General features: G+C 38.1%; 3 protein-coding genes across 3 annotated transcripts; all 3 read right to left on the bottom strand.

The window, feature by feature from the left end:
• Positions 1-3,544: 3,544 nt before the first annotated feature.
• Positions 3,545-6,822, bottom strand: LOC143913535 (uncharacterized). Its single transcript, XM_077433394.1, has 3 exons — positions 5,280-6,822; positions 4,968-5,201; positions 3,545-4,848 (listed from the first exon to the last, which is right to left on the bottom strand). Exons 1-3 carry the CDS (start codon positions 5,391-5,393, stop codon positions 3,769-3,771), a joined length of 1,428 nt encoding a protein of 475 aa, XP_077289520.1. The 5' UTR covers positions 5,394-6,822; the 3' UTR covers positions 3,545-3,768.
• An 863-nt stretch (positions 6,823-7,685) lies between these two features.
• Positions 7,686-10,783, bottom strand: LOC143913540 (uncharacterized). Its single transcript, XM_077433400.1, has 3 exons — positions 10,037-10,783; positions 9,724-9,957; positions 7,686-9,604 (listed from the first exon to the last, which is right to left on the bottom strand). The coding sequence occupies exons 1-3, from the start codon at positions 10,148-10,150 to the stop codon at positions 8,633-8,635; spliced, it is 1,320 nt and encodes a 439-aa protein (XP_077289526.1). The 5' UTR covers positions 10,151-10,783; the 3' UTR covers positions 7,686-8,632.
• Positions 10,784-19,698: 8,915 nt separating this feature from the next.
• LOC143913825 (uncharacterized) lies at positions 19,699-22,675 on the bottom strand. Its single transcript, XM_077433841.1, has 4 exons — positions 22,645-22,675; positions 21,167-21,222; positions 20,857-21,090; positions 19,699-20,758 (listed from the first exon to the last, which is right to left on the bottom strand). Exons 1-4 carry the CDS (start codon positions 22,673-22,675, stop codon positions 20,621-20,623), a joined length of 459 nt encoding a protein of 152 aa, XP_077289967.1. The 3' UTR covers positions 19,699-20,620.
• Positions 22,676-24,064: the final 1,389 nt, after the last annotated feature.

Here is a 24,064-nt window from a genome sequence, read left to right as displayed (position 1 = left end):
TTGTCTCGACAGCGGGTCTTGTGTTGCATGCCGGTCCAAGTCTTGTTCTCTACCAGGTTGCTTATTTTGGGCGAGCTGCGTTGGTAGTGAAGGTTTGTGATGGCTTGGATGGTGCTGTTGTGCAGGCTGCTGTGTTCTGCGTGGAGTCATTCGCGTGACTGTTTTGCTGGTGGTGCTGAAGTTAGTTGTCTCGGCAGCGGGTCTTGCGTGAATAACGTTGGTTGACGAAGTGCGTTGAGTGCTGGTCTTCGTTGGTTGTGCTGGAGTTAGTTGTCTCGACAGCGGATCTTGCGTGAAGAACGTTGGTTGACGAAGTGCGTTGAGTGCTGGTCTTCGTTGGTTGTGCTGGAGTTAGTTGTCTCGACAGCGGATCTTGCGTGAAGAACGTTGGTTGACGAAGTGCGTTGAGTGCTGGTCTTCGTTGGTTGTGCTGGAGTTAGTTGTCTCGGCAGCGGGTCTTGCGTGAAGAACGTTGGTTGACGAAGTGCGTTGAGTGCTGGTCTTCGTTGGTTGTGCTGGAGTTAGTTGTCTCGACAGCGGATCTTGCGTGAAGAACGTTGGTTGACGAAGTGCGTTGAGTGCTAGTCTTCGTTGGTTGTGCTGGAGTTAGTTGTCTCAACAGCGGGTTGTGTTGCATGCCGGTCCAAGTTGTTATTTTCTACCATGTTGCTTATTCTGTCTAGGCTACGTTGATAGTGAAGGTTGGTGGTCTGGACGATGTTGTTGTGCAGGCGTTGTGCTGATTGTGCTGGAGTTAGTTGTCTCGACAGCGGCTGTGTTGTGTTGGAGCTAGTTGGCTCAGTGGCGATTTGTTTCGCCGGTTGTGCTGGAGTGGGTTGACTCAACAGCGGGTTGTGTTGGTAGCTGGTCCATATGTACTTTCACACCATGTTACTGTTGCGGTCGTTACAATGGTAGTGAAGGTTTGTGACGGTCTGGACGGTGCTGTTGTGCAGGCTGCGGCGTCCTGCATGGGCTCATCGAGGTGATGAATCATCGAAGGTGTGATGAGCGGTGCTGGCGGATCAACAGTAGTGGATCCATTTGGTTGTTGTCTCCGGGTTGCGTTTTGTTGTGGCGAAAGCTGCGGAGTTGTTTGACATGGTCACTAGTTGTGGGGACATGTAGCGGACTGCGTTTGAAGTCTGCGTTGAGGGTTGCGTTGTAGACTGCGTTGTAGGCTGCGGTTGCGTGAAGTCTGCGGTTGCATGAAGCTTGCGGTTGCGTGAAGCTTGTGGTTGCTCGAAGCTTGCGGTTGCGTGAAGGCTTCTGGCTGTTGCCTTGTCGTGGCGTTTGTTGGCTGCTTTGTAGGCTGCGCTGTGGGCTGCTATGTAGGCTGCGATGTGGGCTGCTATGTAGGCTGCGATGTGGGCTGCTATGTAGGCTGCGATGTGGGCTGCTATGTAGGCTGCGCTGTTGACTGCTGTCGTGGCGGCTGTTGGTTGTTGTGGAGGCTGCACTGTGGGCTGCCGTGTTGACTGCGCTGTTGACTGCTATGAAGGCTGCGTAGTTCTAAGATGGGGTCACCAATGTAGGCGGGGTAGCGATGTGTGTTGACAGCGCTGTTGAATGATCAGAAGGTTGCGTAGATCACGTCGGGGGTCACCAGTGTAGGCGGGGTAGCGATGTGTGTTGACAGCGCTGTGGGCTGCTGTGAAGGCTGCGTAGATCACGTCGGGGTCACCAATGTAGGCGGGGTACGATGTGTTGACCGTATCCCGGCCTAACGAAACACTGTTGTGTGGTTCAAAGATGGGGTCACCAATGTAGGCGGGGTAGCGATGTGTTGACAGCGCTGTTGAATGATCAGAAGGTTGCGTAGATCACGTCGGAGTAGTACCAATGTAGGCGGGTTACATGTGTGTTGACCGTATCCCGGCCTAACGAAACACTGTTGTGCTAGTTTTATAAAGTTTTATTGTTTGCCTATGGTTGTACAAAGGTATGGTATTTGTGGGCAAAAGTATGTCGTTCAGCGGTCTCTGGATATGGTAGAGTGTCGCTGGCTCAGCATTCAGCTATGTACGGAAGGTCTCTGGATACGGCAGTGTGTTGCTGGCTCGTCCGGCTGGTTGATCTTCCAAGTCCGCGTAGTGTAGTGGTGGCTGGTCAGGAGCTGTATGTTGACTAGTCTGCTGCTGTATGTCGACGCTTGCTGCTGTGGGTCGACTGGCGTTGTTTGGGTTGTACCTCCTTTTATAGTGTTTTTGGAATGCTTGGTGGAAGTGGTTATTGACGCGTACGAGAGGAATTTTGTTTTCGTCGAGGCGTCGAATTTTCTGGAATGCTTGATGGAAGTGGTTATTGACGCGTACGAGAGGAATTTTGTTTTCGTCGAGGCGTCGAATTTTCTGGAATGCTTGATGCTGTTCCGCTCGATGTATTTTGTTGTTGCGGAATATTCTCGAAGGTTTCGATGACGATGACGACGACGAGATTCCTACACGTGTATCTTCTTAATCACCAATAAATGCTGTGACATGACTTTGGCCTTTTACTTGGATCCTCCACCCACCCCTTCGCAACACTAACTTAATATCGAGGAGACGCGGGGACCTGAGCTTCTGATATGTGCTCTTGATATTGAGGGCCTGAGTTGGATCGGGTGGCATCAGCGTCAGATACGCGAGAGCTTACACACATACACACATTCACGAAGACACACGTATTCATTCATCATTTCGTCGAGCGTTTAATGAGCGCTCGACTTTTTTACTATTAATACGCACGCGCACCAATAAATTATCTTCCGCTATGTTTATATATAACTAGAGACCCGTATTTTGGTCACTTTCCTATTAATACTTAATTGATGCTAAAATTCGGAATAGATGCTAAATTTGTAAAACATGCGAATATATGCTAAAATAACAAACAAAAGTGAAATTTGCATAAAATTTATAAAATTAATAGACGATTTAGAAAGGTCTTCCTATCCCTTTGCCCATTTATTATGTGAAGAAAATGAGGGGATAAAACAGAGCTTGCAGTTTACCATAGACGGTGTTTTTCCTGTCGAAACCATGCAACTGCTTTTGTCTACTACTGTAAATAAAAGAAGTTGGAGCTGTGTATCCAAAAGGCTGCTCAAAAAAGCGTCTTAAAACTAGACTCGCACTCAAGACTAAATGAGACAAATCTATTCCTCCGAACATTGAGTACACTATTCAATCCATCTGTGGCAGGTACAAAATCTAATAATGTTAAAGAAACAGTTTTGTTTTTTAGAAACCTGCCATTGTTTAATGTATTAACAGAGGCTCAATGTTTGGAAGGATATTAGCATTTTTTATACAATTAATAGAGAATATAAAAAGTGAATCTATGCCGGATATATTGCTATTATTGATGGCAACAAAAATTAAATATGAAGAGTTTGGTTGTGCCGCTCTAAAATCTATTTGGTGTCCCGTTAATAGTGTGGATGCTGAAAGGTATTTTAGTAAATACAATATAATTATTGTAATAAATGAATAAACACAAAATTAAAACAACACAAATTTATTATAAAGTAATAAAACAACACAAATTTATTATAAAGTAATAAAACAACACAAATTTATTATAAAGTAATAAAATATACAATAGGTATATTATATATAATAATAATCCGATAAGAGGTCTACCCTGACGTGTGCATTGTTTACGCATGAACTCGCCCAGTCCTGTGAGAACTCCAGCGTATTCTTTGTTTAAGCACTTACTCTGGGTGGTGAACAATAGAATCCCGTTAGCCTGATATTAGAAACATATTAGCCAAGAAACATATTAGACTGGATATACTCCCTGTTCCAGCTTAATATTAGTATGAATATTCATATGTACTCTGAGTCCAAACTTTCTAAAGAATGATTTTGAACAAACGTCACATTTATATGGCTTTACCCCACTATGAATGACCATGTGTTGACGGAGGCCATACTTTGTAAGGAATGATTTTGAACAGATGTTACATTTGTTTGACTTTAACCCAGTGTGAATATTCATATGTACGCTGAGATCACTCTTTCTACGGAATGATTTTGAACAAATGTCACATTTGTATGGCTTTACCCCACTATGAATAGGCGTGTGATTACGTAGGTAAAATTTCGAATGGAATGATTTTGAACAAATATCACATTTATATGGCTTTACTCCACTATGAATAAACATGTGTACATGGAGGTCATTCTTTCTAAGGTATGATTTTGGACAAATGTCACATTTGTATGGCTTTACGCCACTATGAACAACCATGTGTCTACTAAGGCCAGACTTTGTAAGGAATGATTTTGAACAGATGACACATTTGTCTGGCATTAACCCAGTATGAATATTCATATGCACCCCGAGTTCATTCTTTCTAAGGAATGATTTTGAACAAATGTCACATTTATATGGCTTTACCCCACTATGAACAAGCTCGTGATTACGGAGGTAAAATTTTGAATGGAATGATTTTGAACAAATGTCACAATTGTATGGCTTTACCCCACTATGAATAAGCATGTGTACACGGAGGTAAAATTTTGAAAGGAATGATTTTGAACAAATATCACATTTGTGTGGTTTAACCCCTGTATGAACACTCATGTGTACATAGAGACCCTTTTTCCTATGAAATGTCTTTGAACAATTGTCACATTCATACAGCTTTATTCGAGTATTAGAGTTTTTCAGTGCCACGAGATTAGGTTTATGTGTATACGAGTTTTCTTGAAAGTTTATTTGATGGCCCAATTCAGAATGTATGGAGCACATTTTATCTAAACCTTTTAGTAATGGTAATTTTTCCGCCAGAATGTGTCTATTGGTATCTATTATTTCTGCCGTATTATCGTTCCAAGTAATTTTTCCTTGAGGGGTCTAAAAAACAAATTGAACGTTATATGATAGGATGTCATTTTACACATGAAGTTGTATTTTCGATTAATTGAATGTTTTGATTAGAATCGTTCCATGGCACTCGAATCTTATTTACTTACCTCGCCATTGTTTGATGAACTAGATATGTTGGGTGGCAAATCAGCACCCTGATCATCTTCCCATATTAAATCTTCCAGCAAAACTTCCTCCGGCTTGACTTTCAAATTCTTGTCTAATTTCACCCTCGACGTTGTGTCATTCTGACAACAAGCGTTTCGAAAGCTGTCGAGCAATTCCAGATTATTGACACAAGAAAGACAAATCATATCTGGCAGATGGTCCCCTTTCCTAACCTGCAAATGAGAAGGGTATGACGAATACGAGGACTAGCGAATTAACAATAGCAATGGGTTAAGTGTAACGTAACAAACCCGCAGCTGACAGCAGGTCCAAATGCGTTGCGCCAAACGCGGTGGATGAGGGTTGTCATGGATGGAGACGAAGGTGCCTGCTGGAGCAGAGTAGAGACAAAGTCTGCACTCCATTACTCCTTGGACAGGAGAAGTACAAACTCCTGGAGGGTGCAGAGTGGACAATGGATGCCTAGATGTCGTCGTTTCAGACGTTTGGAGTTGAGGTCTTCCGGATGATATGCAATTGGTGAATAGCTGGTTTCCGAATACGTATTTTCCGAATGTCAAATGGTCGAAGGTTAATTATTACGTTGACGGATAGATGGCACTTTTGTATTGTGCAGTTCGTTCAAACTGAAAACGACCAATATAACAATATATGATTATAATTTGTTACTACAGGCTGACTACATAATTAATTAATTTATATACTTTACGCATATATACATTAATTTTTAAGTTTTTCTCGAAAATGACACAAAGGTCTGTTTTAATTTCTAGATTTATTTCATTTTATATATACAAAATATACAAATTACAAAACGTAAAAAAAATATTAAAGAAAGATACTGTAACGCATGGAAGGTATGTTGACCGTATCCCGGCCTAACGAAACACATGTTGTGTAGTTTGTAAGAGGATCGTTTATTTTTGTTCAATTGTTACAATGGTTATTGTATGTACGAAGAGGTCGAGCTTCGGAGAAGTGAGCTGGTTGAACTCCAGAGGTTCACTCTGGCGTTGGGAGCTGGTGCGTCGCTTTATATACGTTCTGGCTTGAGACGTGCCGTGTGCAGATGCTTTGTCTTCGTTTCCAGGACACGTGTGTTAGGGACACGTGTTGACCTGTTTTCGAGGCGCGTGCTTTATAGCTGTGGGGTCAGCGCCAGGACGTCGTTCGTTTAAGATTGCGGTTTTCGAGGCACGTGTTTTCGGTACACGTGTGCTACAGTTTCCTGATGACATCACTGTTGGTTTCGTTCGTTTTACGATCGAGCGATGAACTCTTTCTTCTGGAATGGTTGAAGGGGACATTGCCCTTGAGATATGCATATTTGTACACGATCGATGATGAGATCACTGGTTTTGATTCGTAATAGCACAAATCGTGCTATATTCCTACAATACAAAGATACAGAGATTTCAAAAATCGGTTAATTAATAATTCTGCATATGATCCATCGAATTTACTGTCTGATGATTCGAAATTCGAGGAATCAAATCCATAGTTGACAGTAAAGCGCAACGAATCGTCATCAATCATTTGGTTCATTATGTGGTTATTTTCATTTTTGTGTGTGGTCACAAACATTTTTCCACTCGTTTTTTAAAACAGCATTTTTTTCGGCAAAGATCTGTTTTCTTTATTCTTTTTAATATATTTTATTAATTGACGATTTGGAAACATTTAAGGCTTCTGCAGCTATAGCCATGACAGGAACCGTAGAGTTATTTAATAGATGTTTACAAGCACACCATATAGAGATACTTAATATCAATTCCTTGTATTGGTTATTGAAATTGGGTCTACCTCACAGATAAAAAAGGGTCTCTCCCCCCCGTCGTACATAATCACTTAATTTGCGCGAGCAGGATACAACAGGAACAGGCTTTTCCTCCCGTATTCTGCGCGCGCACATTAAACAAGGCTGTATGACAAAAAGAGAGATAATTTCACCGCATGCCATTCATATATATACATAGTAACGTTTACCATGCACCCTTTTTTTTTTGATCTTTCGACTTAAGATCATTCGATTTTCGATCTTTGCCTTCCGATATTTACGTTTTCGGGCGTTTCACTTTCGGTCCCGTGACGGAGACCGATTTTTTGCATATCTTAACAAATCATCAGCACTATCATCTCGGAAGTGTGCAGGTGATCTTCGAAGGATTGAAAGAGTATATATATCTTCTATTATATCCGAATAATCAAGCTGTCGTAAATTTTTATCTTTTCTATTCATATAATCAAAATATGAGCACAACTCTGCATCTTGGTCATATTTCAGCTCATTTGCTACCGTTTTCAGTTTGCCAAAAGGCTCCATAAGCAACTGTAATTCTATATATGTATATTTTATTTTTAGATGGCTCATCTGTTAAGTTTATGGACTCGTTGCTTTCTTCATTGCCACCGTTCAGTAAAAATATTAGTTTTAGATTCCGAAAAAAGAAGAAGAATGAAAAAGAAGTTCAATCCCCAAGCGGTCAAATTTTTTTCAAATACATTTTAAATATATTAATTTAATATTTATATTTAATTGTTTAATATGAAAAAAAGGTAAAAACTACCTACATGTAAACAATATAAAACACACAATAGAAAAAATAATTAAATAAATTGTCAATAGATGGCGGTAAATTCTCTGCGAAGAGAAAATATTGGTAGCAAATATTATATATAGAAATTTTTTTCTTATTGTATTCATATATACGTTTTGGCAGTGGTTTAGCTATGACGTACATATGTATGTTGAATCGAAACGACCGTTCTAGTACGGCGAGCGTTATCTCAGACAGAATAGCGATATAATATATGTATACATGATGACATTTATCAAGCATTCATAAACCAATTTACTGGACAAAATTTTAACAAATGGAATATGATCACAGAGCAAATGTAAACATTGACGCATTCTAAAGTTTCGTGAAGCAATTAGTTACGAATTTTATAAAATAGTGGTATAACACCATAATCACTGCACCGTTCAGACTAATTGTCTGATGGCCGGCTTTCGTGGTGTTACGACCAAACACTAAAGTCCGCCATCCCATTGTTTATTAACACTAGCCAAATTAAAATCATCCATTAACAAAATATCACGTACGTTTATCATATTCACAAATAATAACCCGTATGGTGATTATTCTGCAAAAAGCGATCTCGCGCTCATCACCAAAATCTTGATCACGGAGCATCTGGCACCCAAAAACTCCATCAATCGAAAGTTTGGCGCTCGAAATATTGTACTAACGAGAACCCGAGTGTCAGATATTCCGTATTCGCGATTTTGGTGGCAATGATTTTCGTGGGCGCGATCGCAATTTGCGCAATGATCCGTTAACCATATAAACATGGATTATACGGTCCAAGCTTCAGATAGTAAGTTATTCATCTACACATGGTATTTCATGAATATTTTAATAAATGAATAAATACCAATTTAAGAAAGTTAAAACAAATTTATTACAAATTAATAAAATATATAAAAGGTCTACCCTAACATATGTATTGTTTACGCACGAACTCGCCAAGGTCTTTGAGAATTCCAGCGTATCCTTTGTTTAGACACTTACGGACACCTGTTAACTTGACCAGGGTTCTCTATTGTTCACCCACGAATCATATTAGGATATATCTGTTCCTATGTTACATTAGTATGAATATTCATATGCTTGCTGAGGACATCTTGTCTAATGAATGATTTTGAACAAATATCACATTTGTGTGGCTTTACTCGACTGTGAATAATCATGTGATTACGGAGGTGATCTTTTGAACAGAATGATTTTAAACAAATATCACATTTGTATGGCTTTTCTCCACTATGAATAAACATGTGCCTACGGAGATCAGACTTTGTAAGGAATGATCTTGAACAGATGTCACACTTGGCTGACTTAACACCAGTATGAATATTCATATGTGTACTGAAGTATGATTTTCTAAGGAATGATTTCGAACAAACGTCACATTTGTATGGCTTTACCCCAGTATGAATATTCATATGTACGGTGAGATCATTCTTTCTAAGGAATGATTTTAAACAAATCTCACATTTGTATGTCCTTAACCCACTATGAATAACCATGTGTTTACTGAGGCTGTTCTTTGAAATGAGTGATTTTGCACAAATGTTACATTTGTGTGACTTTACCCCACTATGAATAACCATGTGTTTACGCATGCGAGCCTTTGTAAGGAATGTTTTTGAACAGAGGTCACATTTGTGTGGCTTTACCCCACTATGAATACCCATATGTAAACGGAGGTCCGGTTTTGTAGTGAATGATTTTAAACAAACTTCACATTTGTGTGGTTTTACTCCTGTATGAACACTCATGTGTACACGGAGACCACTTTTTCTAGTAAATGTCTTCGAACAAATGTCACATTCATGTATCTTTCTTTGAGTATTAGAGTTTATCAGTGCCACAAGATTGAGTTTATGTGTATATGAATTGTCTTGGAAATTTATTTTATGATCCAATTCATAATGTGTAGAGGTCATCTTATCAAGAGCTTTTTGTATTGGTAATTCTTCCGCTAGAGTGTGTCTATTGATATCTATTATTTCTGCCATATTATCGTTGCAAGTAATTTTTCCTCCAGGGGTCTAAAAAACAAATTGAACGTTATATGATAGGATGTCATTTTACACATGAAGTTGTATTTTCAATTAATTTAATGTTTTGCTTAGAATCGTTCCAAGGCACTCGAATCCTATTTACTTACCTCGCCATTGTTTGAAGAACTAGATATGTTGGGTGGCAAATCAGCACCCTGATCATCTTCCCATATTAAATCTTCCAGCAAAACTTCCTCCGGCTTGACTTTCAATTTCTTGTCTAATTTCACCCTCGACGTTGTGTCATTCTGACAACAAGCGTTTCGAAAGCTGTCGAGCAATTCCAGATTATTGACACAAGAAAAACATATCATATCTGGCAGATGGTCATCTTTCCTAACCTGCAAATGAGAAAGGTATTGACAGTTACGAGGAATAGCGAATTAACAATAGTAATGGTTCAAGTGTAACATAACTGACCAGCAGGTGACAACAAGTCCAAATGCGTTGCGCCAAACGCGATGGATGAGGGTCGTCATGGATGGAGACGAAGGACCCTGCCGGAGCAGAGCAGAGACAAAGTCTGCACTCCATTACTCCTTGGGCAGGAGAAGCACAAACTCCTAGAGAGTGGAGAGTGGACAATGGATGTCTAGATGTAGACGTTTCAGACGTTTGGAGTCGAGGGTCTTGCCAGGTTGACACACAATTGGTGCTGGTGATGGAGTCGAGTGGGCTTTCTACGATTCTAAGCAAACACGCGAATTCAATTTGTCGAATACGAGTTGGTCGAAGCTAGTAGTCCAAATAGCAGGTTTTCAAAACACGGGTTTTTCAAATTACGTATCTTCTGAATGTCAAATGGCCGAAGGTTAATTATTACGTTGACGGATAGATGCCACATTTGTTTTGATAATTGTAAGATTAATCAAAAATAATATTCGAACCGTTATTTATTTCGTTCCGGTTCGGTAAAATAAATATATATCGATTCAGTTTCGGTTTTCGGTTCTCTTGTATTTAAATATTAGCAAGTTAATGTTAATACACTCACACCGTCTACATCTCTTTATACGGCTTCTCGCTATAACTTATTGTAATCATATACATAATTAAAATGTCAAAGGAGAATATTTCGTAATGTGTGCAGCCTGCCACTAGTGCAATGCGGAATAGAGGGCGGATTCTGATGTAGCTAAAATGCAGACAAAATACATTTCTTTATTCATACTTAACCTTCGTGTACCGATACCAAAAAAAATCACACTAGACGCGGTAGGGGGAAAAAAAGTACTCAAAATTAAGCAAAATATATTTAAATCCGAGTAAAAGCTAATTTAATCAATGAAAACAATTCAATTATTTACTATTGTGGCGGCTCGCTATACGACATGTTCGAGTTTGGTCACCTTCCTGCGAGTGGGGACCAACTCGGCTGGGTTCGGAGAGCGGCTACAGCTGTCATAAATAAAACACGTGCATTAACATGCCAGTCGTCTCATTCGTTCATCCCCCATAACTGGTGACTCCCGACATCGAGCCACGCAGTCTTGATTAATTCAGCATGCCGCCGTTCATCCCTGCCTCGCCGAGCCAGGCGGGAAAGTTACCCGCCGCGCCGGCATCGCCATCGACACAGCACGCCGCGGCTCGCGGGTGACAATAAACGAGCAGACACGGCTACCTACCTACTACCGACTAGAGTCCAGCCACAACGTCGATGACAGGTGCTTAAAAAAATGGGGGAGCGAATTAGACGACGATCTTGACAGCTGGATGTGGAGTCATGCGCGATCCAGTACACATAGAACGGTCATCCAGCACCACAAGATTCATCACACACCACCTCAGCACCATCATCATCATCAAGGCCCCGTCCGTCCCCACGAGCGTCGTCACGCCGAGACGGGCGGCAGCGCTACAACACCTCCACGAGCCACAACGACTCACAGTCCAGCTCGGAGTATCATCAACCACATCGATGCCCCTGCCGCCCCCGCCGCCCCACCAACCGACATCAGCCTCGGAAGAGCGGCGCCGGCGCAGCATCGCATCGGCGCGACCATCGGACGACCCACCGTCCTGCTCGCGACGTCACCGCCCTCGAATGTACTGACCATTCAGGGCGGTACACCTACACAGCGGATGACCCACGTCAACAATTTTTTTTTCTCCCCACTCGATAATTTTTTTTCTCTTTGTGTAACAATATTTTTTTTTCTTTTGTAAAATTTGTTTCTTTGTAATTTTTGTATCGCTGATGCTGGGGGGGGAGTGATGTGGCGGCTCGCTATACGACATGTTCGAGTTTGGTCACCTTCCTGCGAGTGGAGACCAACTCGGCTGGGTTCGGAGAGCGGCTACCCACCCACTCTGCCTTCAGCTGTCATAAATAAAATACGTGCATTAACATGCCAGTCGTCTCATTCGTTCATCCCCCATACTATTATCACGCTGTATAATGATTAAAATGCATTTTATCGTCATTGAATCAGCTATAAATTACTTGACAGAAACACATTATTAATCAAGTTCTGCGCCGTGATTGACGTGAGTAATATCCATATATGCATCATATGCGCAAGCGTTGGCCATAAGGCGCGTTTACGTACGCCAGGCGTTCTCAATCGAGAAGCCACCTGGACGTGATGTTTGTAGAGTTGCTCGTCGTCTGTGGTCTGGTCTCTGCTGATGGCTCGGCTCTCTGTCTCCCTCTCTCGTACTATGTGCGTATGTGAACGTGAAGTGGGGAGAAGGAAAATGGCGGGAAATTATATATAATGAAAACAGGTTGTAAATCTGTATGTGAGCCACTGTATTTTAAGTTTAAATGTACAGAGAGCAAGCAAGGGGGAAGGAGGGGGGGGGGGGCTCGTACAAAAGAACACGTGTTGTGTGGCTTGAGGTTATGCAAGAAACCTCACCCAACACACGCGGTTACGTGTTGTCTGCCTTCGGGACGAAGACAGACTAGGCTTCCTCACTTCACCCCGGACGAATACTGGAGCTGGTCTCCAAGTATCGTCAAACATCACCAGTCTCGAACCGGTGATTCGGGAGCGAGGAAACGAGCCGCTAATACAAATTGACAACAATTATTCATTCCTAAGGGCCCCTCTATTCTTATTACATCTCTCTGCGCAGGTATTGATTTTTAGCTTTTTTTTTATGAATAACGATCTTGTAAAAATCATATATGCAATCACATATGTACATGGTAATTGGACTATTCGTCACATTGGGGTGGTCACAAAGACAATTTTTCCAATGAAAATCGCGAATACACAATATTTGGCACTCAATTTCTCGTTACTATGATAGTTATCGTTAGTATGATGGACTTTTCGGCTGCCAGATGTTCCGTTATAGAGATTTTAGTGACTTTGTGACGAGTAATTTGTGACCAGTAATCACCGAACCATGTACATATGTAGGTATAATAACAAAAACAGTGAATGTAAAAATATTTTTTTTAATATATACATACATACCTTTCATTTTCGCTCTTCTGTATGAAGTTATTATTTAAGTTATTATGACAGTATTATTTTCATTTAAAACCACAGCTATGTGTCCATGAATTTCCTTTTAAGTGCTTTTTGTAATAATTTTAGTCTTTGGGGTTCCATTATACTTCGCTATTCGTATCAACAAGCATTTTTAAAGAGAACTGCAAATATGATGATAGTAGTTGAAATCATAGGAGATTTTCAATCCTAGCTTACATTTTGAGATATCCAATGTTTCATGAGGATTTTTTGCTAAGGTTTTTCTTCAGAGTAATGTCTCATATGTACATATGTCTAAGGTTGTCAAGTGTCATGGACAAAATAAAAAGAGAACTTTTAACAAAAAAATGTTTATTTTTTACAATTTTCTTTATATGTAATTGTGGCGGTTATTATTAAAGTGAAATAAGTCATTTAAGGTAGTGCTTCCCAATTACTTTCATGTCACGACCCCCAAAATCTGAAAGAATTAATTCCCAGCCCCTAAAAAAAATTTTTTCTAGTTAAAAGGTTTATTTGGCTGTAATTATTACAATTATAATACACATATTTATATTCAGCACAAAATTATAGGAACGTGCTTAAAAACTTCGTCGCAAAGGATCTTCCAAAGTCTCCGTGGAAAAACATGACCTTTGCTTATTTTTTAATATAAGTAATGACGAATATGCTGTTTCGCATAGGTATGTAGTCGCGAAAGGAATAAGAGTTACCAGGGCTTCTTTTCCAATAGCAGGATATTCTTGCTGTCGCCTTAACCAAAATTCTGAAATACTTTTTTCATTAAATTCCAATTCAAGCAAATTATCTGATCTGATATCGATCAACTCTTCTTGGGCTGTCCATGTAATATGATCATATTTTAAGGACTTGGCAAACGGTGTTCTTATCCAATTGTTCCTTTCATCCTCATTCAAGTTGGGGAAATACTTCTTGAAAAATAGTATCGATTCGGCCATGTGATCAAGTATAGCATTTTTCACTGAAGTCGAAAGTGATATTTCATTATTCGTGAAAAAATCATTCAAACACGAAAACATCTCCGTGCATCCTTGACTAATACCTTTTGACCACAAAGAAAGCTTTTGTTGGAAAGCTTGAAGTTTTATGTTCATTATGAAAATGTTGCTTTCTTTTCCCTGAAGCGAAAGATTTAGTTCATTGACTTTATCAAAAAAAATCCGCCAAATAAGATGCAAAACACACAAGAGATCTGGTTTTTTATCGTGAAGAAAGAGGCGAAGTTCGTCACTAAATTCTACAACTTGTTTTAAAACCTTACTTCAGTATGATAAAGTAAAACTGAATCCATCTCTTTGCACAAAATACTAAATAATCTTGTATTTAAAGCATTACTTTTCTCAAAATTTACTATTGACACAACTTCATTTAAAATTTTACTCAGTTCACAACATATATGTCGAAAAACTAGATGTTCTCTACTTATTATGCAGTGAATATGCATACCTTTTTTACTTCAGCTTTAAATCCCGATATTTTCCCAGTCATAGCTGCTGCACCGTCAGTACATATTCCAACACATTTTAACCATTCAATTTCATTCTCGGAAAATAACTCATCTACTTTCTTAAATATATAAAGGAATAGCCTTTTGTTGTTGATGAAAGCTCCCGACAGAAAAGAAAATCATCAAATATTTGTAAGTCATATTGATATCTTACAAAAACCATTAACTGTGCGCAATTTGTAATATCAGTAGTTTCATCGAGCTGTATTGCAAAGAATTTGCTTTAACAGTAAATAATTTGTTTAAAAGAAATTTTAACAGACTTAAATATGTATATACATTCCCTAAATATATAATGTGGAAAAATATTCATAAATGAATATTAGTACTTTCTACTGAATATTTTCGCGGCCCCCCAGGGGGTCGCGACCCCCCAATTTGGGAAGCACTTATTTAAGGTACCAAAAACACCATTATTCTACATGGTAATCGTAAAATTCCAACAGTACAGGAAATATTATATCTATGAGGCTAAGAATCATAATGTATGCATATATTTTTATATAGTATCAAAATAATTTTTAAAACAAATTTACGCACAAGTCCAATTATCTCAAACGAAATATTATATGACTAATTTGGACCAAATTAGCCGATGAAACTTTTGCACCAAATAATTTGTTGCAAAAGTTTCTTATTTTCTTTTATTTCCTTTATAAAATTCTTAACATTTTTGTGATTATATACTACGCTTAAAATACCCCAGACAGTGGAAATTTTCAACTTATTTATTACTTTAGTCCACTGTTCGCTGATTATGGAAAATATTCTAATAAAAGTAAATACGAGTATACACTCAGTGTTGCCAGTTTGCCTCGCCTCTCCACTCAGGAGAAATATGTATATAGTACGGACTGCGTGAAATTATTATCAAAATTGAAAAAGAGAATATTATAGGTATAATATAAAAAAAATATAGAGAACAAAAGAATTGCGTTCAAAAAAGAGAACATATTCTCTTAACCGTTTGCCCGCGGCCGTCTTCTATGGAAGCTTTGCGCGACAAGTCTGTAGCGCGGCTGTCTTCCATAGAATTTCTGAACTTTGCACGGGATTTTGAGGCTTATATGCGCCTATTTCAACTGTTTTAAGGTTCAAAATTGGTTGAATATATTACTGAGAGGTGAATGCCATCTATTCAATTTGCTGAAAATGAATATATACCAGTCAAAATTATTTTTTTGTGAAACCATACTGAAACCTCGTTTATGTGACGTCACGTCTGTTGAACAATGGCGACGATACGTCTCAATTGTATGAAGAATGATTATTTGACAATTAAGCCAAAACTACAAGATATATTATGTATTTTAATGTTTAAAATAATACTCTGTGTTAATTAACATATCTGGTTACTTGAGAAAATATTAAAACCTGTATTTAAGGTCGAAAACTCGATTGCCAAATACGCGAAAAAGGTACCGCATACAGGGCTTGTTCGCTATATTTATTGCCGCGGGCAAAGGGTTAAAAAGATACCTTTTGGCGGCACTACTTATACATACAGGTAGTCCTCGACCGAAAAAAAATAATATATTTTTTATTAATTAATTATTTTTCAAAAATTGACTGATAAATCTCAAGCGGATGTGAGTTATGAAAACGGGGAATTCTCTTTCGGAAGAAATGAAACATCGCTGTACTTTTAAAAATTAAGTTATGACTCATTCCTATGGGAACAAACTCATACGGTCGTTACTGTTTGTTACATAACTGTTCGTTATTGTTTTAGGATGTTTATTTTCTCAATTTCGTGTTGATTAGTGCTCAAATTTTTATTTATAAGAAAATTTATAATGTGTGATAAAGAAAAGGGATAATGACTGATAAAGAAACTCGTGTTAAAAAAAGAGAAAGGCGATAGACTTATAAATGAAACTTGAAGTGATAAAACAATATGATAGTGGTAAAAAAGTGTTGGACTTGGCAAATAATTTGAAATTGTCACATTCAACGGTCTCCACTATTTTAAAAGATAAAGAAAAAATTCGTAAAGCCGTTAAAGGGTCCTTGTCATTCAAATCTAAAATAATAAATAAAAAAAGACTCGAACCCATTCAACAAATGGAAAAATTACAAGTGATTTGGATCGATGACAAGATTGAAAAGCGAATTCCATTGCGTCTCTTAAAGCTCATTATTTAAAAATGAAATTTGCGCAAGGCATTGAAGCAATAGAAGGAAAAATTTTTCAAGAATTTTGGAAAAATTATAATATCCTTCATGCTATAAGAAATATAAATAAGGGATGGACCCTTTAATGGCTTAAGAAGTTACTTCAGCATGTACGTATGGAATATGGAAAAAACTCACCAATTGATTTGAACCCGTTTCTCTTTGCATATACGAAAAAGAAAAAAATATCGAGGATATTACTAACCTAATCGTACAATTTAGTGAACGTCTACAATTTGACGTAGATAACGAAGACATCAACCAACTTCTTGAAAATGATTCAGAAGATCTAACTAATATAGAATTATTAGATCTTGAAACTCATATGGTTGCAGAAGAGGATATTGATGAAAATGAATCAATCACATCTGCGGAACCGCTGAAAAAAATTGAATTGAAAGAAATGACTGCTGCTTTTAATTTAATTAATCAAGGAATACAAAAGTTTGGACTGTAATGATGGACCCAGACAGTGAAAGATTTTCAAATGTGAACCGCAGGATTCAAGAAAATCTCGCATGCTACCAAAAATATATAGAGAAAAAACACACGATACTGTTCAAACAAAATTAGACACATTTAAAAAAAAAACTCATACGACTGTATCTCAAACTGAAGATGAAGAAATGGATTGTACTTATGTGATAAGTGATGAGGATGTATAATTTATAATTAATAAGTACAGATGATGTACATAGATGTTTAATTTTTTTTAAATTTAAATATGAATTCATTTGAATTACTGTATTAATAAAAGTAAGTTAAATCACCGAAAAAAAAAATATATATATTCCTCGACTTACGACCGAGGTTCAGGAACGTATCTCCGTCGTAAGTCAAGGAATACCTGTATGTCTCACAAGGACACGGACAATTTCACACAAATATCATATTTGTGTGGCTTTATCTCGCTATGAATATTCTTGTGTACAAGATAAGTTTGGTGAGAAAATTATTTTGAACAAATGTCGCATTTAGTTGAGACTTGAAATGCTTTGCAAGGGAAGATGTTTGAACATAAGATTTTAGACAAATTAGACATCATATGTGTGTGGCTTTACTCTACTATGAATATGAGTGGCGTCTCGTATGTTTCATATTCAATATTATTATTTATATTATATATAAACGATATTGTTAAGGTAATTAAGATGTGTAAAATACATTTGTTTGCAGATGATACATTGATATATATAATTGGAAAGAATGTTGATGTAATGTCTGAGATTTTAAATATAGAATTAAATTATGTGAATGACTGGTTGTGTGAAAATAAATTAAAGTTGAATGTGAATAAAACAAAAATGATGTGGTTGAATGGTAAAAATAAAAATATATTGAATGAAATTAGAATTGATGATAAGTTAATTGAAAAAGTTGAAAATATAAAATACTTAGGTGTATACATAGATTCAGGACTAAATTTTAAAATGCACGCTGACTATATAATAAAAAAAATGGCTAGAAAAGTTGGTGTATTATGTAGATTAAGAAATATTTTAAGTAAAAAAAGTAAAATTTTAGTGTTTAATTCAATTGTCTTGCCACATGTGGTTTATTGTGCCACTGTGCTTAATTTGTTTAGTGGCCAAGATTTAGAAAAAATGCAAAAAATACAGAATAAAGCTATGAGAGCTATTTTGAATGTGAGTAGATTTAAGAGTATTGGAAGTATGTTAGATGAATTAGGATGGATGAGTATTAGAATTAGTCTAAATATTAGTACATTGTCTTTTGTTTATAAGTTAGATCATAAGTTATTACCTAAGTATTTTGATGATTATATAATAAGGAATAGAGATAAACATAGTTTTTATACTAGAAATAAGGACAAACTAGTTGTAAGTAGAGTAAGAAAGAATAAGACGGCTGGGGGTGTTTTTCACAGGGGTGTGCTCATGTATAATGCCCTCCCTGAGTGCGTCAGGTCTGCTAAAAACATGGATGCATTCCTGCGAGGTGCGAAGAGACACCTCTGTGAGGGACAGTACATATAAGTTAATTATAAATTTTAGAGTTAAGTATAATAATTAAGATGTATTTTTTTTTTAAATTAGCTTGATAGCTAAAATATATATAAATAAATAAATAAAATAAATAAATAAGGATATTTCTCTCAGTAAATGATTTTAAATAAATGTCACATTTGTACAGCTTTAATCCAGTGCAAATACTCATGTGTACACCGAGGTAATATTTTCAAACAGCATCACATTTGAACGGTTTTTCTCCAGAGTGGCGTCTCATATGTCTCTTAAGGCTACTTTTTAGAGTAAATGATTTGAAGCAAATGTTACAATTGTGTGGCTTGTCTCCAGTGTGAGAGGTCAAATGCGTTGCAAGTGAAGATTTTTTAGTGAATGATTTTAGACAAATGTTACATTCGAATGGCTTAAGGCCAGTGTGAATACTTATGTGTGAACCGAGATCATGTTTACTAATGAATGATTTTAAACAAATATCACATTTGAACAGTTTTTCTCCAGAGTGGCGACTCATATGTCTCACAAGGTAACTTTTTACAGTAAATGATTTAAAACAAACTTCACATTTGTGTGGCTTTACACCAGTGTGAATACTCATGTGAACACCGAGGTCATATTTTGCAATGAAGTTTTATCAACAAATGCATTTGAACAAATATCACATTTGAAAGGTTTTTTTCCCGAGTGTATTATCATATGTCTCGTACGCTATTTTCTTTTAGTAAATATTTTGAAACGAACCTCACATTCGTGTAGCTTTTTTCCAGTGTGAATACTATTGTGTACGTCGAGGTCATATTTCGAAATGAACGATTTTAAACAAATATCACATTTGAACGGGTTTTCCCCAGAGTGGCATGATGCCACTCTGGGGAAAAACCGTTCAAATTAGATTATGATACTGTTACGTAGGGGTGGGTGGAGGATCCAAGTAAAAGGCCAATAGTCGTATCACAGCATTTATTGATGATTCAGGAGATACACGCAGTGTCACGGTTAAGTCCAGAATGACCTGATATCGCCTACGTACCGCCTTATAAAGGGTAGATCTCTCAGGACGCCTAATCTGTTTACCTGTTGTATAGTCACGTATTCGGATATGTATTTCCCCGATATTGGGTCTCCCCGTACCGATTCTGAGAAATAACTAATAACGGTCATTGTTTAGCCTAAATGCACTTAGAGTCCAGATATAATCTTTGGAAGTAAGTGCATGCATTTAGTTAATCCGATAACAGATATCCGTTGGTCTAAGTACAATTCGCCAAATCCACGGCGTACGTAACAATACATATGAGATGCCACTGGCATCTCATATGTATCATAAGGTAATTTTTTTGAGCAAATGATTTTAAGCAAATGTCACATTTGTGTGGCTTGTCCCCAGCATGTGATTTCAAATGCCTTGAAAGTACAGATTTAAAAGAGAATGATTTCAAACAAGTGTGACATTTATGTGGCTTTGCACGGCTGTGAATAATCATGTGATTACGGAGGTTAGCTTTTGAACAGAATGATTTTAAACAATTGTCACATTTGTATGGCTTAACCCCGCTATGAATAAGCATGTGATTACGGAGGTTAAATTTTGAATGGAATGATTTCGAACAAATATCACATTTGTGTGGCTTAACCTCACTATGAATACTTATGTGTACGCAGAGCTCCGGTTTTGAAGGGAATGATTTTAAACAAAATTCACATTTGTGTGATTTAATCCCTGTATGAACACTCATGTGTACATAGAGACCCTTTTTTCTATTAAATGTCTTTGAACAATTGTCACATTCATGCGGCTTTATTTGAGTATTAGAGTTTTTCAGAGCCATGAGAATAAGTTTATGGGTATAAAACTTGTCTTGGATATTTATTTGATGGCCCAATTCAGAATGTATATAGAGCACATTTTATCTAAACCTCTTGGTAATGGTTCCGCTAGAATGTGTCTATTGGTATCTATTATTTCTGCCGTATTATCGTTCCAAGTAATTTTTCCTTCAGAGGTCTAAAAAATAAATTGAACGGTAAATGATTAATTAATTTTCGATTAATTTAATGTTTTGCTTAGAACCGTTACAAGGCACTCGAATGGTATTTACTTACCCCGCCATTGTTTGATGAACTAGATATGTTGGGTGGCAAATCAGCACCTAGATCATCTTCCCATATTAAATCTTCCAGCAAAACTTCCTCCGGCTTGACTTTCAAAGACTCGTCTAATTTCACCCTCGACGTTGTGTCATTCTGACAACCAGAGTTTCGAAAACTGTCGAGCAATTTCAGATTGTTGACACAAGAAAGGCATATCGTATCTGGCAGATGATCACCTTTCCTAACCTGCAAATAAGAAAGGTATTGACGATTACGACTAGCGAATTAACAATAGCAATGGTTCAAGTGAAACGTAACAAACCTGCAGCTGACAGCAGGTCCAATTGTTTCCATTGTAACGACGCGCTATTGTATGCACTGTAAAGATAACGGCTATAATTGTAAATGTAACTGTGACTGATATCGGAGATTAATGTAACTACTACGGTAGATTTATCAGTTAGGATTTGTTGGTCAATCGGGACGATTTGACCTAAGAGGGGGGCAATGTTACGTATACTAAAAAGAGCCGCCGAGTAATTGCGATCGGATTAGGCCGGGTAGCGTCCTGAGAGACCGTGAGACCGGTGTAAGTGGTTTTAAGGATTAGCGACAAGCTAAGTGCATGTACGCTAAACAATGGCGACCGAGTTGGCTGGTATTGGTCCTTTCGCAGAATTGACCTGTGCCGTGGGAGCGAATGTCGGGGGAAGACATATCCGTACGTGACCATAACAATAGGTAAACAAATTAGACGTCGAAGATGTCTTGAGAGATCTATCCCTTATAAGGCGATACTTAGGCGATATCAAGACATTCTGGACGGAGCACTGCCAGTGCGTGTATCTCCTTAATCATCAATAAATGCTGTGAGACGACTGTTGGCCTTTTACTTGGATCCTCCACCCACCCCTACGCAACAATATCTTGTGTGTGGACGGCGCCAATATCTACATATAAATGTATAGAACAGGTGGTCGGTGGTCACCGGTTGTAGGACGAGTGAAAGGTTTCGACCGTTTCCCGGCCTATGGAAATTCAGTTAAGTTTGAAAGAGGATCGTTTATTTTCGTTCAATTTGGTACAATGGTTATTGTATGTACGAAGAGGTTTCTTCGGAGAAGTGATCTGTATGAACTGCAGAGGCTCACTCTGCCAGTGGAGGTTGCTGCGTTGGTTTATAAACGTTTTGGGTTGAAGTGTGTCGTGTGCACATATTTTGTTCTTGGTTGAAGTGTGCGTGTGCCATGCGTTAATGACTTTCCTGGATATGTGTCGCAGTGACCTGATGAGATCATTTAAGTTGTACATATGCCTACAAATGTTCAGTCTTAATATGAATCTTAACACGTGGAGCCCGAGGCGCGCATAAATGCGCGTTTTGAATTTTTGGCCAGGCGCCGGGGCGTGCATATGTGCGCGTTTAATTTCTATAGCTTGGAGACGAGACGCTTTAATATTTCAATTTCTGATAATATATATCACTACTAGGATTTTAAAAATATTATTTCGAAAAAATAAAATAATAATCTCGAATTTCAAAAACATTTCGAACAAAAAGAAAAAATATAACTTTTTAATAACTTGTGCTTTAATTTTTGTTCTTTGTTTTAAATTTTCCGTCTATATAATTGTACGGACGCCAGGGGTTCTCAATCGAGAGCCACCTGATGTCGGTTTGTGAGATAACTCGTGGTAAGCGTGGGCGGGGCTGGTTTCCTCACGGTGCCTTCCTTCGTCGTCGGTGGTCTGGTCTCTGCTGATGATGGCTGCTCTGCTCTGTTCCTTTCTCTTTCGTACAGTGTGCGTGGTATGCGTGATGTGGAAACATGGCGGGAGATTATATAACAATGAAACAGGTCGCAAATCTGATCACAATGATTATATTTTCTCGTTGAATGTACATAGAGCAAACAGGGGGAAAGAGGGGGGGGGGGGTGGGAGTCGACAAAGAAACCACGCGTGCTTTTGAGGTTAGCCACGCGTAGCTGATTTGTCTGCCTTCTGGACGAAGACAGACCAGGCTTCCTCTGGTGCACACCGGACGGATACTGGAGCTGGTCTCCAAGTATAGTCAAACATCACCAGTGATCGAGCAGGTGATTCGGTGGCGAGGAGCGAACTGCGTGTTTATGCAGCAGCCGTTGGCGCTGTCAGTGGGCGCTGACCAGGGTGGCCAACACCCAAAACACATCGGCCAAATCGTGGGTCGTAAGGTCACGAAAGCCGACCATCAGACACTTAGTATGAACAATAATTGAGTTTCAGTATATATCTAAAATATCTCATTCAAAATTTCTATTGTACAGAATTGTTGCGGCTAATTGTCTCATGTTCGGCTTTCGTGGCCTTACGATCCACTAAAGTTGGCCCTTTGTTATTGTTTTTTTTACTGGCGGCAGCGAAGCGTCCAGCTCACTCTGTCTGTTCGTTTTCGGTCGCTGGAGAGCACACATCTGTCGCTCTCCGCTTATTCCTCACTCCCGAGCAGGGACGTCATTTGGGGGGGGGGGGGCATGGGATGGCAATTGCCATCCCTTAGTTTTGGAATAGTGTGAATTTACAAAGCAGTAAGAATTTAACGATCAATGAAATAATATGATTGTTATGTTATGTTACTTTTGAGTAGCATAGACTAGGCCAGAAATAGAATCGCTGCAATAAAGCTATGTAAAAAATGGTTATATTTTGTTTTGTTAAATGGTATTCCTTGGGTAAAATTCTTAGAAATTGTTCGACCTGTGGAGTGAATTGTTAGAAAGGTCCACCTCATTGTATTTACAACTGAAACGGTAATTTGTTTATGACTTCCCTTCGTAGAATTAACGGAACCGAAAATACAATTGCCAGAAGATTTACTTTAATTTTAAGTCAACGATGGTATTCCCACTGTTAATCTGCACGTGCAATTTTTTCAGGGACGTCATTTGGGGTACACTCGCCCCCCCATAAATTTAGGAATAGTTTGAATTTAGAAAATATTATGAATTTAATGATTAATGAGACTATGGATCTGTGAAACTACGTTTATTTCTTATATTACTTTTGGGTAGCTTAGTAACTAATAAAATAATCGCTGCTAAGTGCTTTGAAAAAAAAAGATTATTATTATTTCGAAGCAAGTATATTTTGGTTTTTAAGTGGTATGCCTTGGGTAAAATTTTTAGAAATTGTTCATCTTATTGTGCTTACGGACTAAACCAACGACGATTTTGGGTCA

Source organism: Arctopsyche grandis, chromosome 6 (genome assembly GCF_051622035.1).
Source record: "Arctopsyche grandis isolate Sample6627 chromosome 6, ASM5162203v2, whole genome shotgun sequence".
In the NCBI taxonomy this organism is placed as follows: Eukaryota; Metazoa; Arthropoda; class Insecta; order Trichoptera; family Hydropsychidae; genus Arctopsyche; species Arctopsyche grandis.
Note: the sequence above shows the minus strand (reverse complement) of the source record. Positions and strands in the feature narration are given on the sequence as shown.